The sequence below is a fragment of the Amblyraja radiata genome, chromosome 2, assembly GCF_010909765.2.
Source record: "Amblyraja radiata isolate CabotCenter1 chromosome 2, sAmbRad1.1.pri, whole genome shotgun sequence".
Taxonomy (NCBI): Eukaryota; Metazoa; Chordata; class Chondrichthyes; order Rajiformes; family Rajidae; genus Amblyraja; species Amblyraja radiata.
The window spans coordinates 32,672,050-32,687,269 of NC_045957.1; the positions used below are offsets into that span (position 1 = coordinate 32,672,050).

Consider the following 15,220-nt stretch of genomic DNA (forward strand, 5'->3'; position numbering starts at 1 on the left):
CTTAATTACATGTCTATTCTTGTCCTTCTTCATAACAACCTTCTACCTTACAGAATATTGCTTACTATATCCAAAATTATCTCCTACTGGTATTACAAATCATAGAGCCATGTAAAATGGAAACAAGCCCCTCATCCCAACTTGTCCATGCTGACCATGGTACCCATCAAAGCTGGTCCTATTTATTCCTATTGTTGCATATCCTTCCAAACCTTACCTATCCATGTACCTATCTAAAAGTCTTTTAAATGCTGTTTTTGTACCTGCTTCAACCTCTTTCTCTGACAGTTCATTCCACATATGTAAAACTCTCTGTGTGGAAAATGTTGTCCCTCAGCTTCCTATTAAATATTTCTCTTCTGAACTTAAACCTATGCCCTCTAGTTTTTAATTGCCCAACTGTTTAAAAGACTGGGTGTATTCACCCTAAGTTGACTTGACTTGACTTATTTATGCCCATCATAATTTTATACACCCTTCGAACCCATCAGTCTCCTCTGTACCTATGTTCAATCCTGACTACAGGTGCTTGTCTGTATGGAGTTTGTACGTTCTTCATGTGACATTGCTTGGGTTTTCTCTCCAAAGACGTACAGGTTTGTTGATGAATTGGCTTTGGTAAAAATGTAAATTGTCCCTAGTGTGTGTAGGATAGCGCAAATGTTCGCGGATCGCTGGTCAGTGCGGACTTGGTGGGTCGAAGGGTGCTGATTCCATATACTAAACTAAACTAAACTAAACTAAACACACAGCTAGATGAATGATGCAGGTATTTGCCTATTAACTGCTTGGCTATCACAGCCTCAAATTCCTTTTTCCTTATTTGGTGATGAGATGCCAACATTTCAATGGGATTGTCCACCACATTCTGAAGAAAAGTGAAGGTATGTGGATTTCTTTTGACTGGTTTAAATGATTTGAATGTCGTAATCATTTACATCACTAGAGAAGTGAATTAATTTGTGTCATCAATATTAATCGTTTTAAAGTTCTAATCCTTTTTCCTAATTGTTTCTACGTGTCTCGGAACAGGAGAGACATTTGGAAGAATGAAGAGGCTTTGCAGCCCAAGGTGTCAGAGTGCCATCATGGTACTCAGTGGCCAGGGCCTCCGTGTAACTTCCCGAGGCCTGGTTGGCACTCACTCATCCATATTGAAGGTTCCTGGCAGCAAGGTGATGGAAGATTAGTGCGGCTGTGGAACCAAGGCAAGGTGCTTGCCAGATGCAGTAAACCCTCGGTCCAAAATCAGCCTTGATCGTGTCTACTAAAAGACAAAGCCAATGATTATGGATGGTCAGGTACATGCCAGGTTCGTTCTGAAAATTTGCCCCAATGGTTTTATCCATTCTATCCTGTCTTCTCAGCAATTACATTGTAATCCGATTCCTCGCCAAGCCAGCGTAACGCCACAACCTCAGTCTCTAAAGTATAAAGTCTAAAGAATGGCACAGATGAAAGAGCAAGAGCAAGAAGAAGGCCGCTTGATTGAGAACAGTCGGAGTAAGGAGGTAGACACTTGAGAGAGAATAGGTTGCAGGGAAACAGGTTGGAGAGAACGTCAGAGTCATGCAATGCTTTGAATGCAGCATAAACCATGGGCCAAGCGTCCTCCTTTATATCATACAAAAATATTAATGTGCCTATCCTCAATTAACAGCATTGGACTGGGATCTTCTTATTATGGGACCAGGCTCCCACGCTTTGTGTGCTGAAGGGGATGAATTTCTGCCTGTGATCTCCTCAGTTATCTTTCCTTCTCCTTGCCTTCAGGCTTCTGACAGTTGGATCTGTGCTGTCAATTCTTCCTCGCTGGTTAGATCTCCAGGGATGACTTTTATTTCCACCGCTAGTGAAGTAATCCAGCAGGATGGATTGATCACACACTTTGGAATCTGCCCAGTTTCTATCCTATTAAAAGTCAGCCAGTTTTTACAAGGGTGGACGAGTAAATCTGCCAAGTGTAAATCTACCCCTCTGCATTTAATTCTCCGCTAATTGGTTCCTTTAGCTACCGTCTGCATTGTTATTCATCAGAACCATTATGCAAACTTTCCTCCAGTTTTAGTTTTCTCTGCTAACGCAAAATCATTTTCGACCAACATAATGCCGCTGAAGACAATTCCCAATGAAAACGGACTGCCTGCGGTTACTCAAGCATGCGCACACTGAGAAGATGCTTCTGATTAAATAACTCAGCTGAAAGATTGTGAGTGTTCAAGTCCCTCTCAAGGCCTTCTGTCCATGTGGCAGAAATGGTGCAATAGGTTTTTATAGATTCACTGTTTCAGTGGAGGTAGAGGATGCTGGTAAAATCGGCAGGTATCTATTGTTTATCCCTGATTACCCTCTGAGCTGACAGGAAGCAAAAACCAATAACATCAGTGGTCTGGAGCATTATATATATATATATATATAGTGGGGCGGCAAGGTGGCCCAGCAGTACTAGAGTTGCTGCCTTACAGCACCAGAGACCCAGGTTCAATCCTGATTATGGGTGCTGTCTGTGCTTAGTTTGTACGTTCCCCCCATGACCACATGGGTTTTCTCCGGGTGCTCCGGTTTCCTCCCACACTCCAAAGACATACAGGTTTGTAGGTTAATTTGGCTTTGGCAAATATTGTAAAGTGTCCCTAGTGTGCAGGATCGTGCTAGTGTACAGGGATTGTTGGTCAGCATGGACTGGTGGCCCGAGGTGCCTGTTTCCACGTTGTATCTCTCAATTAAACTGAACTAAATCATAGGCCAGACAGGATATGCAAAGCGAATGCCCTTTCCCCTTCCCTGAAACCAGGTGTACTTTGCAAATAACTCAGTGGTTTCATTGCCACTGTAACTGAATGCAGTGTTTTATTCCAGTTTTATTTTCTCATTTTTCATTGAGATTAAGAGTCAGGAATTAATGTCACAGCCTTATATGATTTTTGTGAGGTCACATTTAGAATGGCGTGTGCAGTTCTGTTTGCGCCATTACAGGAAGAATGTGAAGCATTAAATAGGTTCACCAGGATGTTGTCTCCCAGAGGGTTTAGCTATAGAGAGGTTGGCCAAACTTACATTATTTTCTCTGGAGCATCAGAGGCTGAGGAGAAATGTGATGGAAAAATACAAAATGATGAGAGGCATGAAGAGGGTAGACAGTGAGGACTTATTTCCCCGGATGGATCTGTCAAAGACTCAAGGACACAGCTTTGAAGTGAGAGGGGTAAAGTTTAAAGGCAATTGCAAGACAAGTTTCTGACTCAGCGGGGAGGTCTGGAACATGTTGCCGGGGGTGGTGGAGGGTAATGTTTCTGGCTGTCGGGCAAGGACCAGGACAATGGTTCACTGGCTGATGCGGATCAAGGCGACGGCTAGAGGCCCTGGGAATCGACTGGATCGGGCGACGCTCCAGGAGACCAGAGCGTCAACTGGACACGGCCTACAGCAGCATGGAGCGGTGCAGCAGCGGTAAAGAACGCATACAGCTTTGCTTGGCCGGGCCGACACTGTAAAACTGCCAGGACAACGGGGCTTTATGGCCAGCTGCACTTAAAGCAACTTGGACTTTGAAAATGGTGCTAAAACCTGGCGACTCTTGTATATGGTCTCAGTGGACTATTTCTATGCACTTTGTACTCATCTAGGAGTGTGCTTATTTATAGCGATCATTTTCTGAACTGTATGCAGGCAAAGAACAGTTGAACAGTTTAGTTTATTGTCACGTGGACCGAGGTACAGTGAAAGGATTTTGTTGCGTGCTATCCAGTCCAACGAAAGAACGATCTAACAAAAGAAACCGGTATATGTGATAATAAAGAACCATTGATGAACTTGAAGATCAAGCCTGAAACATTAACTCTGCTTCTCATTGTCTCGCAGTCTGTAGGATTAGGCTGCACTCAAGCCATTGCAACTCAAGCTGGTTGGGTCTTTCCTCAGAGATGCCATAAAAAATATTACATATTAATTTTAAGTTCTTTATGAGACCTTTATTTTAAATGTAAAATATGCTTGTATGGTGGGCTATGGTGGTCCCGACCCTAAACGTCACCCATCCTTTTTCTCCAGAGATGCTGCCTGACCCGCTGAGTTACTCCAGCACTTTGTGTCTATTGTTGGTATAAACCAGCATCTGCAGTTCTTTGTTTCTGCATTAAATCTCTTCCTCCCTCTGCAGGTACTACCTCACCTGTCGGGTGCTTCCAACATTTGATTTTGCTATGCTCTGCCTGCTTCCCAAGGCAACTATGCAACGTCCAGTGTTCCTCCCATTAAAAAGAATATATATATATCTTCTAACGTGTTTTATAGTTAATATGTGGCAGTAATTGTCGAGGGCACTTATATATTACCGACCATTTTAAAACGGAGTCATGAAAATCAATACTAACCTTGTCAGTTCTGGTCTTATGAAATGGCATGGGATTATCGGGCTGGGTTAGAGCGTTGAGAAGGTGAATATATTGATGAAGGGACTTGAATCTTTGCAGGTCACCATCGTCTGCCTCTTTATACTTTTCCTCACTTGGCATCTTTTCCTTCGTAGCCCTAAACAATTAAGAAATAGCAGTCACGTGAGTTAAACTGTAAGTGGCATTCAAGCATCGAGCTGCAACAGTTCCTCATCAATTGATTGAGCAAGTCAACGCACACCATAAAACACAACCGGCTTCTGTTCACCCTGCTACAAGAAGACCGCTACAAGAAGACTTGCCACAGAGGGAGTACAGAGAAGGTTCACCAGACTGATTGAGGGGTGTTCTTATAGAAACTTACAAAATTCTTAAGGGGTTGGACAGGCTAGATGCAGGAAGATTGGTCCCGATGTTGGGGAAGTCCAGGACAAGGGGTCACAGTTTAAGGATAAAGGGGAAATCCTTTAGGACCGAGATGAGAAAAACATTTTTCACACAGAGAGTGGTGGATCTCTGGAATTCTCTGCCACAGAATGTAGTTGAGGCCAGTTCATTGGCTATATTTAAGAGGGAGTTGGATGTGGCCCTTGTGGCTAAAGGGATCAGGGGGTATGGAGAGAAGGCAGGTACAGGATACTGAGTTGGATGATCAGCCACGATCATATTGAATGGCGGTGCAGGCTCGAAGGGCTGAATGGCCTACTCCTGCACCTATTGTCTATGTTTCTATGTTTCTATGCATCGCTGCCTCACTCCGAGGCATCTGGTTCATAGCATTTCATCTTTTGGTTGAATCTCAGGGCAATTTCTTGGACGATGCTTAATGATTGGATTACTTATCTGGCAGGTGGATAATGAGGCACAAGGAACTGCAGAAGTCGGAATGTGGAGCAAAACACAAAGTACCGGAGGAACTCAGCGGGTCAGGCAGCATCTGTGGAGGGAAATGGACAGGCGACGTTTCGGGACAGGACATTTCTTCAGACTGATAGTAGTAGTGGGGAATAGGCTTGCAAAGGCAGGTGGGGACAGAACTAATCTTGGCAAGTGATGGGTGGATACAGGTGAGGGGGCTTGATTAGCAGATGGGAGGAGTAAGTGACAAAGGCTAGAGGTAATAAAGAGATAATGGGTGTTATATAAGGAGAGAAGTGAAATGTAAAGTCATTGGGAAGGATATTGGTGGAAGGGGAACGATGGGTGGGAAAAGACACGGGATAAAGAGGAAATGAGGTGGATAAGGATGTGGATGGGTCAGGCAGAATCTGTGGAGGACATGCATAGGCATCGTCTCAGGATGGGACCCCTCTTCAATCCAAAATGAAACATCGTCTATCCATGTCCTCCACAGATCCCGCCTGACCAACTGAGTTACTCCAGCATGTTGTGTTTTTTTATGAGCAAACCAGCATCTGCAATTCTTTGTCTCTCGGATGTTGCTGGAGTTAGATGAAGAATGAAGATCCAAAGGTGAGCGGGATCGTGCGAACCCCATACGTCCGTATGGAGCTGCCGTTGACTGCAGTCAGAGGAGGCACCCGCCTGCCAGAACGAGTGTCGACCCCCAACGGGGGTAAAATGCTAACCGCCGCGCCCGTATCCACCAGGAACCGTCGTCCCGAGTGTCGATTCCAAGCGTAGAGGCGATGTTTCAGGCCGACCGGCGCAGCGACTACTGGCGGCCGGCCCTGGCATTTGCTGGCTATGAGCAGGGCGGCGGCACTGATGGGCTGCGGGACCCCAGCACTGGTGGTAGTATCACCACTTCCCCTTATCGGGGTCATTCGGGACAGGCGGCCCATCTAGCCGGTGTCCGTTTCTTCTCCTAGATCGACCTGATGCGGGGCTACCATCAGATCCCGGTACGCCCGGAAAGAGGTTATGGGGAGAAGGCCAGAGAATGAGGTTAGGAGGGAGAGATAGATCAGCCATGATTGAATGGCGGAGTAAGACGATGGGCCGAATGGCCTAACTCTACTCCTGTTCCTTATGACCTTATATGCTTTTATTCACTGTCCTATCCACCTGTGTTGCTACCTATGATCTCGAACACCAAGACACCAAGATCCCTCCGTTCATCAACATTCCTTTGTCCTCTAACATTTATTGTCTTCATCCTACACCTCTTTGAGTTCCCAAAATGCCTCACCTTGCTCCTATCAGGATTAAATTCCATTTGCCAACACTCATCCCAACTTCCCATCTGATCTATATCCTGCCATAGCCTTATGCAACTTTCCTTGTCATCACAGTGCCACTAATTTTCATATCATTCCAAAACACATTAAACATTTATCCTACATTAAGTTCTGGGCCTGAATCCAGGAATGTGTGTTTCGTCTCCTAGCTTGGCAGTTTGAAAACTTGCCTTCGACAAATTTAAGCATCGGGAATTTAAAAACATACAGTATGTCTCAGCAAGGGCAGTGTGTCGCAAGATTTTTTGTTTTAAATCAGATGGTGTTTGTCAAAGTCCTTGAGGGAAATAAATCTGTCATCGTCTCTGGTTTGGCTTACATGAGGTTACAGACCCACCATGTCACAGCATGGAAATAGGGCCTTCAGCCTAAATTGTCCAAATCGATGAAGATGCATATCTAAGTGAGTCCCAGTTGCCCGCATTTGACCCGTAGAAGTGTAACAACGCAAAATGCAATGTTGCCTTTCCATACCCTGCAGAGATGCTGCCTGAACCGTTGAGTTACTCCAGCGCTTTGTGTTGTACGCCTGTCGTGTACTTGTTCTAAAAACAAAGTTTTGGAGCAACTCAGCAGGTCAGGCATGGCAGCATCCGTGGAGGAAACAAACAGACAATGTTTTTTTGGTCGGGTCCTTTCAGACTGAAGAATACTGCCTGTCCCACTAGGTTCTTCCAGCATTTTGTGATTTGCTTTGCGGTTTCTTGTGTCTCCATTTGAAATGTTATTATTGTACCTGCCTCAACCACCTCCTCTGGCAGCTGGTTCCATATACTTCCCATCGTCTGTGTTTAAAACTTGTCCCCAATCTAGCTGCTGTCTCTCTTCACTGCCAAGTTAGAGGACAACAATAACATGCTTTGCACCTTGTATGTTTGTACAGACAAGAGTGACAAGGTAGACACAAAATGCTGGAGTGGCGTGACAGGCAGCATCTCTGGAGAGAAGGAATTCTTCAGACTGAGTCTCAACCCAAAACGTCACCCATTCCTTCTCTCCAGAGATGCTGCCTGTCCCGCTGAGTTAATTGTGTCTAACTTCAGTTTAAATCAGCATCTGCAGTTCCTTCCTACACATTTTGTAAACCTTCCCTGCTCCCTGTTTCAATTGTTATTGGTACCCATCCTAAACAATTCTCACAAAGCCAGACTGAAGACCAGCAAAATAACACTCTCCAGGGCTCTACCATTCACTGTGTAAATCCTGTCCTGGTTTGAAATACCGAAGTGTACGACCTCATTCGTGTCAGAGTTAAAGCCCTGTCCCACTGTATGAGTTAATTCAAGAGCTCTCCCCGAGTTTGCCCTTATTCGAACTCGGAGATTTACGGTAATGTCCGCTCATAAGTACTCGGGGCTCTCGTGGACATTTTTCAACATGTTGAAAAATCTTCACGAGTCTTCCCGAGCTTACCTGCCGTTAGCGAGTCTTCCTGAGTACCTGCCGTTAGCGTACCTGCTGCTAAGAGACATCCCCGAGCTCCGACGTACCCGCTACGTTCATTCTACGTGCTTACCACGAGTTTGATTTTTTTTTTTAACTCGGGAGAGCACTTGAATGAACTCATACATTGGCACAGGGCCATTAAACTCCATTTGTCATTCCTTGACCCACTTTCCTTCCTGTTATAAATTTAAATATCCTTCCTTAATGTCCGCTATACCTCCAATTTTGGTATCATCTGCAAATCTGCTAACATTATCATCCAAATCATTAATATAGAAAACAAACAAACAGTAGACCCACCCCCACCCCCTATGGCATTCCACTGGTCACAGGACTTCAACTACCATTTGACTTCTTCCGCGGAACCAATTTTGAATCCAGTTGGCTGTCTCACCTTCGATTCCATGGATCTCCCCTTCTGGAGGTCTACCCTGCGGGATCTAGTCAAAGGCCCAAATAAGGTCCATACAGACAACATCCACTACCCCACCCTCATCATTCCTCATGGCGAACTCTACAAGAAACAGATATGTGAGACTTGATTTCCCACCTTACCAGTAACATTAGTCCTGAGAACCTGTGGTTGTTCTCCTGGCTACAGGGAAGGTGAAGAGATTTGGTAGGGGTCATGGTGGGCGCAGCCAAGGCAGACAGAAAGAAGTAGCTCAAAAATCAGAGGTCATAGATTGAGAGTTTTCAGCAAAGGATGCAGAAAGGAAATGAGGAAAAAAACCTTATTTACCACAAGAGCGGTCATGATAAAGGGCGGCAAAGTGTCACAGCTGGAAATGCTGCTGCCTCATTGTGCCAGAGACCCGGTTTTGATCCTGACCTTGGATGCTATCTGTGTGGAGTATGCACGTTCTTCCCGTGACAGCATGAGTTTCCACCGGGTGCTCCGGTTTCCTCTCACATCCCAAAGACGTGCAGGTTTGCAGGTTAATTGGCCTCTGCAAATTGCCAAAGTTCATTGGCTATATTTAAGAGGGAGTTAGATGTGGCCCTTGTGGCTAAAGGGATCAGGGGGTATGGAGAGAAGGCAGGTACAGGATACTGAGTTGGATGATCAGCCATGATCATATTGAATGGCGGTGCAGGCTCGAAAGGCCAAATGGCCTACTCCTGCACCTAATTTCTATGTTTCTATGGAACTAGAATCAATCAGAACCTTCCGAAGGAGAATCATTGTCAGCTCTGTGAAGAAAGAGCGGAGTTGGGGGAGGAAAGAATAGGACTGAAGTGATGGCCCCACAGAGAGATGGCATAGAACACGTTGGCCAAATACATTCTTTCTTTGCAGCTACAATTCTATGTTTAAAACTTGTGGACAAATCCAGGAACACTGTGAGGGAATGGACGTAGATTTGGTTGAATGGCTGAGCAGACTCAAGGGGCCATTTGGACTGCTCCTGCTTCTGTTTACTAATATTCCAGGCAGGTCCCTACGTATTCCAGTTGTCGGCTACAGGCAGGATTGTGATATGATATGATCAAGACATCCACCAGGTCCCTTGACAGCCAGCTAATAAGATTCGGTGGGTGGAAGATGTAGCAAAGCATCGCAGGTCATCACCTTCACTGAGTTAGATGGTATCGTGTAAAAGTGGCACAATATTCAGCCAGTGTGCAGGCACAGACACGGGGAAAATTTGTGGGGTTTTTTCCTCCATAACCAGACAAGGAGAACCAAAGGACAACCATTATGATTAGGCATTTTCTATGGTGAAGGCACCCCGCCGACAATATTGTCTCATTACTTTCCCAGCATTTGCACCTCCTTATATGTTTGATATGGTGATAGAATGGGATGGGTTGGGGGGGATGGAGAGGAAATAGAATGGGTGTGGGACGGGGAGGGGGAATGTGGAATCATCATTTTGATACGGAGGGAAGCTATTCAGCCCTTCGAGACGCTGCAGCCTCTCAGTGAATCAATATTTTCATTCTCATTTGCCCAGTCCACTCCCATAGCCCTGCAATTTCTCTCCTTTCCGAGGACACTGATTAATACTGGCTGCAGGGAATGAGCCAGTTACAGCACGCAGTAACATGGCATACAAATTAGGAGCTGGAGTGGGTGCACATGATCTGTCAAGCCTGCTCTGCAATTAAGCAAGGTCATGGTTGTTCTGAATGTAACCTTGAATCCCTATTCCCACCCTCAACCCAGTAATCTTACACGCTTTCTCTATTAATTGCCCATCTACCTCTGAATAGATTCAAAAATATTCAAGGACTGCTCCCACCAACCTATGAAGAAGTGTTTCACTCGCTGTCAGTGAAAAAATAACCCACAGTTTAGAATTATTATTTTTTACAAATTTCATAGGGGCGACACATGTAGCACAGCGTAGAGCTGCTGCCTTACAGTGCAGGGGCGGAAAACCCGGGGCGGCCAGAGGGGACACATCCCCCCCATGTTTTGAGAGGTGGGTGACATCCCCCCCAAGTTTTTGTAATCCCAATTTTAAAATCTCCGCTTTTAGCGCTGGATTGAGCCTCCGAAGCCTCGCGCGCGTGTGTGAGTGTGAGCATGCGCGCGTGGCCGCCAAAAAATTATGTCCCCCGTCCCCTCCATGTTTTGATAGCGAGTTCCGCTCTTGACAGTGCCAGAGACTCGGCTTCCATCCTCACTTTGGGTGCTGTCTGTACGGAGTCTGTATGTTCTCCCTGTGATTGCGGGGTTTTCCCCAGGTGCACCAGTTTCCTCCCATGCTCCAAAGACGTGCAGTTATGTAAGTTAATTGGCTTCTGGAAATTGCACATTGTCACTAATGTGTAGAATAATGCCGGTGCAAGGGTTGATCGCTGGTCAGCGCAGACTTGGTGGGATGAAGGGCCTGTTTCCATGCCCTATCTCTAAGCTAAACTAAATTTGTTAGTTCAAGAATAACTATTACACCCACTAAAAACAGAAAGCAAAGTACAATTGATGAGAAATATTTTTGCCTCACAGCCATGGAAGGGTGATCAATGAGAGGAGGCTGACAAAAGGTAGGATGGGGACACCAAGAAAAGAAAACGTCACACACAGAACACAGCTGACTCCAATAGGGACCGACATCCTAAGATTGAACCGCGGATGAAATGGTTTCTGATGATATGTATCTTTCATACGTGAAAGAGAATGAATGAAATTATAATGGAGCTAGTTTATATTCCCTCTTTTTTTTCCAAAAAAACAACTTCCAGCCTGATCAAGCTCCCCATTTGGGACTTAACTGGTCTTCAATATTTAATGGCATAATTTCTTTCATGTTTATGCCAAACAGATTTTGGTTCACAAATCAAAATTAGTTCAAAGCTTTGTGCAGGATTTAACTGTTTAAGGAACTGCAGTGGTAATGATTAGGAATTATTGCAGAGGTGTTGATCAGGTATATTTTGAGAGCTGTATCTGTAATATTCAGAATTTATTATCTTAAAATATGATTATATTTTACTTGTCCACATTTTGTCTTTAAAAAATACTAGACCAAATGCAGACCTGTTGGGTCTGTTCCCCAAACGTGTGGTTGCGGGGGAGGGGAACTGCACACACGCTAACTACCCCTTTGATATTATATTAATTTGCTCCTTTTGGGGTGTGGGGAAGGAGGGGTGAGAGTTATGGGAGGAGAGAGAGGGGGAGAGAGAGGGAGACAGGGGGGCTGAGAGGGGGGGAAGGGAAGGGGGGAAGGAAGGTGGGGTGGAAGGGTGGGGGAAGGAGGTTTAGGGGAGGGAGGGTGGGGAGAGGAAGGGGGGAGAGAGAGGGAGGGGGGAGAGAGAGGGAGGGGGGAGAGAGTGATGGGGAGAGAGAGAGAGATGGGGGGAGAGAGAGTGGGGGATAGAGAGAGCGCAAAATGGTGTCGGCAGCTCAATGGAATTCAGAGGAGGAGCATGCCGCGTCACACACACACTAACCCCCCCCCCCCCCCCCCCCCCCACACACACACACACACACACACACACAGCGGGTCCGATCTAAGCTGTCAATGAAGACAGCAAATTTTTTTTTTTTAAACTGTCTTTGAAATTAAAAGTTAATGTTAAGAATTAGTGATGTTAAGTGAGAAATAATTAAATTAAATTCAATGAAAAACAATGGAATCAACAACCCGGCAGGCTGGGGGGGCGGGGCCAGCAGGCAGGCTGGGGGGCGGGGCTGGGCGGGGCCAGGAGGCAGGTGGGGGGGGGCCGGGCGGGGCCAGGAGGCAGTTGGCCCACGTGCAAAGGCATTGTGAGGTCAGCAGCTGGGCAACCTTAATCTATATTACTAAAAGTTTGAACTTGACCGCTTTTGGCCCACTGTGCTGCGATATCCGAGAGAACGCTGCCACCTACGGCCATCATTTTTGGCCACCTCGCTCAGAGCCCCCTTCCGCCTTCCTGGACTGGAGGATTATTCCCATCCATGACAAATCAGAGAGATATTATTGTGTTTTTTTAAATTCAACATTCTCTCTGCTGCCCCTGCTGGAGGGAGGGGGAGGGACTATAAAACCAGGAAGTGGTGTGCCTCATTCAGTCTCTGCAAGATGGAAGAAGCCAAAGGGTCACGTCTCTCTGAGCTCTGAATAACACTGAACACATGTCTACTCAACTGTGAGTCCCCTTAATGTGGTTTGAAAATGAAAATATGGTTTGTTTGAAGTAAAAAGGCACTGCCTGCAAATGGTTGTTTGGATGGTTTGGATTGAAGTTAAAAGGCACTACTTACTGCAAATGGTGGCTTGGGTGCTTTGGCTTGTAGTTGAAAGGCACTACACTGCAAATTGTGGCTTGGGTGCTTTGGCTTGAAGTTGAAAGGCACTACTTACTGCAAATGGTGGCTTGGGTGCTTTGGCTTGAAGTTGAAAGGCACTACTTACTGCAAATGGTGGCTTGGGTGCTATGGCTTGAAGTTAGAAGGCACTACTTACAGCAAATGGTGGCTTGGGTGCTTTGGCTTGAAGTTGAAAGGCACTACTTACTGCAAATGGTGGCTTGGGTGCTTTGGCTTGAAGTTGAAAGGCACTACTTACTGCAAATGGTGGCTTGGGTGCTTTGGCTTGAAGTTGAAAGGCACTACTTACTGCAAATGGTGGCATGGGTGCTTTGGCTTGAAGTTGAAAGGCACTACTTACTGCAAATGGTGGCTTGGGTGCTTTGGCTTGAAGTTGAAAGGCACTACTTACTGCAAATGGTGGCTTGGGTGGTTTGGCTTGAAGTTAAAAGGCACTACTGCAAATGCACTAACTTCCTGTTTGCACTGTATATTGATTTTAGATAAAACGCTACTACTTACGGATGTGATTTTTAGCAATCTTACTCAGTCCCCCTCTGCTCAGCAGGTGCAGAGAATTCTTCCCATCAATGAAAAATAAATGTGTTATTAGTGTTTAAAAAATGTTGAGAATCTCTGTTCTGTCAATCACGCCATGAAGGCCACACCTTTTCCGGTGGGAGGGGGAGGGGTTATAAAACCCGGAAATGTGGGCGTGGCTCAGTCTCTGCATTACGGGGGAGGGAGAGGTCACGACTCTGAGCTGTGAATCAACTGAACACACTGAATGTCTACTGAACTGTGAGCTTGGTGTTTTGTGTGGTTTTATGGTGGTTTCACCCTGCATGAAATGGTATGAAGCTGCATTTGAATTTGATGGCCTTGCACCCTGCTTGAAATGGAATGAAACTGCACTTGAATTTGGTGGCCTTGCACCCTGCTGAAAGTGGTATGAAACTGCACTTGAATTCGGTGGCCTTGCACCCTGCTTGAAGTGGTAGGAAACTGCACTTGAATTCGGTGGCCTTGCACCTGCTTGAAGCGGTTGGAAACTGCACTTGAATTCGGTGGCCTTGCACCCTGCTTGAAGTGGTAGGAAACTGCATTTGAATTTGGTGACCTTGCACCCTGCTCAAAGTGGTAAGAAACTGCACTTGAATTTGGTGGCCTTGCACCCTGCTTGAAATGGTAGGAAAATGGATTTGAATTTGGTGGCCTTGCACCCTGCTTGAAATGGAATTTCAAGGAATAGCCATGAGTCAACTGCCAGCCCACCAGCCGTGAGTGAGCTGCCAGCAGATCAGGCTTGAGGGACTGAGCTGCCACCCCAAGAACCCATACCAGCGCTCCAGAAAGCCCCCCCACTGGCCACCAATATTGGAATTGGTGGAGAGGTGGAATATTGCGTCAGGGGACCAGTCCTCCCATGTGAACATGGGACCCAACAGGTCCCACTTAGTCTAGTATTTTTTTTAAATGTCAGTTTGGTTATAAATTTTAGTAAATATCTCGGGAAATATTGTCCAAATGTATAGAGAATTGGATTTTTTAAATCATAAGGAAAATTTCTACCAGAAGATGTAAAAATGTCACTGTTATTGTAATGTCAGCAGCTGGGCAGCGGTCAGATTTTTTAAAAAAGGTCAGATTGGTCAACAATTTTAATTTAAAATATCAGAAAAATAATGTAACAAATGTACAGAGTGGATTTCTAAAATCACAAGAAAAATCTATACTGGAATATGTAAACATTTTCCCGTTTCGGCATCTGGTTTTCGAGGAGATATGTTTCACATGCAAAATCACACACACGCACACACACACACAGCTTTAATAGATACTAGACCAAGTGCAGACCCATTGGGTCTGATCCACCAACGCGCGTTTGCAGGGGGGGGGGGGGTGGAGGTGTGGGGCGGCATGCAGGTTAACACACACTAACCACCCCCACACTAACTACCCCCCTTGATATTATATTATAGCCGCCCTATCCACTTACGCATAGCCCCCCAACTCACAGGCGCGTCTAGAGAGGGGGGAAGGGGGGGTAGAGGGTGAGGGTGGAGAGATTGGGAGAGACAGTGAGAGAGGCAGAGACAGAAGGGCAAGGGACAGATGGAGAGGGGGGTGGAGGATGAGAGGGAGGGTGGGTGAGGGGGGGAGGAGGGGAGAGAGAGATGGGAGGAGAGAGAGGGGAGAGGAGGGCTGAGAGGGGGGGAAGGGAAGGGGTGAGAGGGGATGAGAGGGAGGGGAAAGGTGGGGGGAAGGGAGGGGGAGGGGGTGGAGGGAAGGGGGTAGGGGAGGGGTGGATGGGACTCTGGGGGATGGGGTGGTTAATGTCTGGGATTGTGGTGGGATGCAGTGGATAATATCCTATCCATGCCCCACATCTATACACTTATACCACAACTTTCGTTTTCCAGAGAAAACAAGCC

The 15,220-nt window shown here is 46.1% G+C and overlaps 1 protein-coding gene across 2 annotated transcripts in view; it reads right to left on the reverse strand.

The window, feature by feature from the left end:
• Positions 1-15,220, reverse strand: part of ptprn2 (protein tyrosine phosphatase receptor type N2) — a 761,696-nt gene that overhangs the window by 502,937 nt on the left and 243,539 nt on the right. For both annotated transcript variants that reach the window (XM_033044535.1, XM_033044525.1), the window contains exon 5: positions 4,374-4,530. In XM_033044535.1, the coding sequence (XP_032900426.1) occupies positions 4,374-4,530 (157 nt within the window). The remainder of the gene's footprint in view (positions 1-4,373; positions 4,531-15,220) is intronic.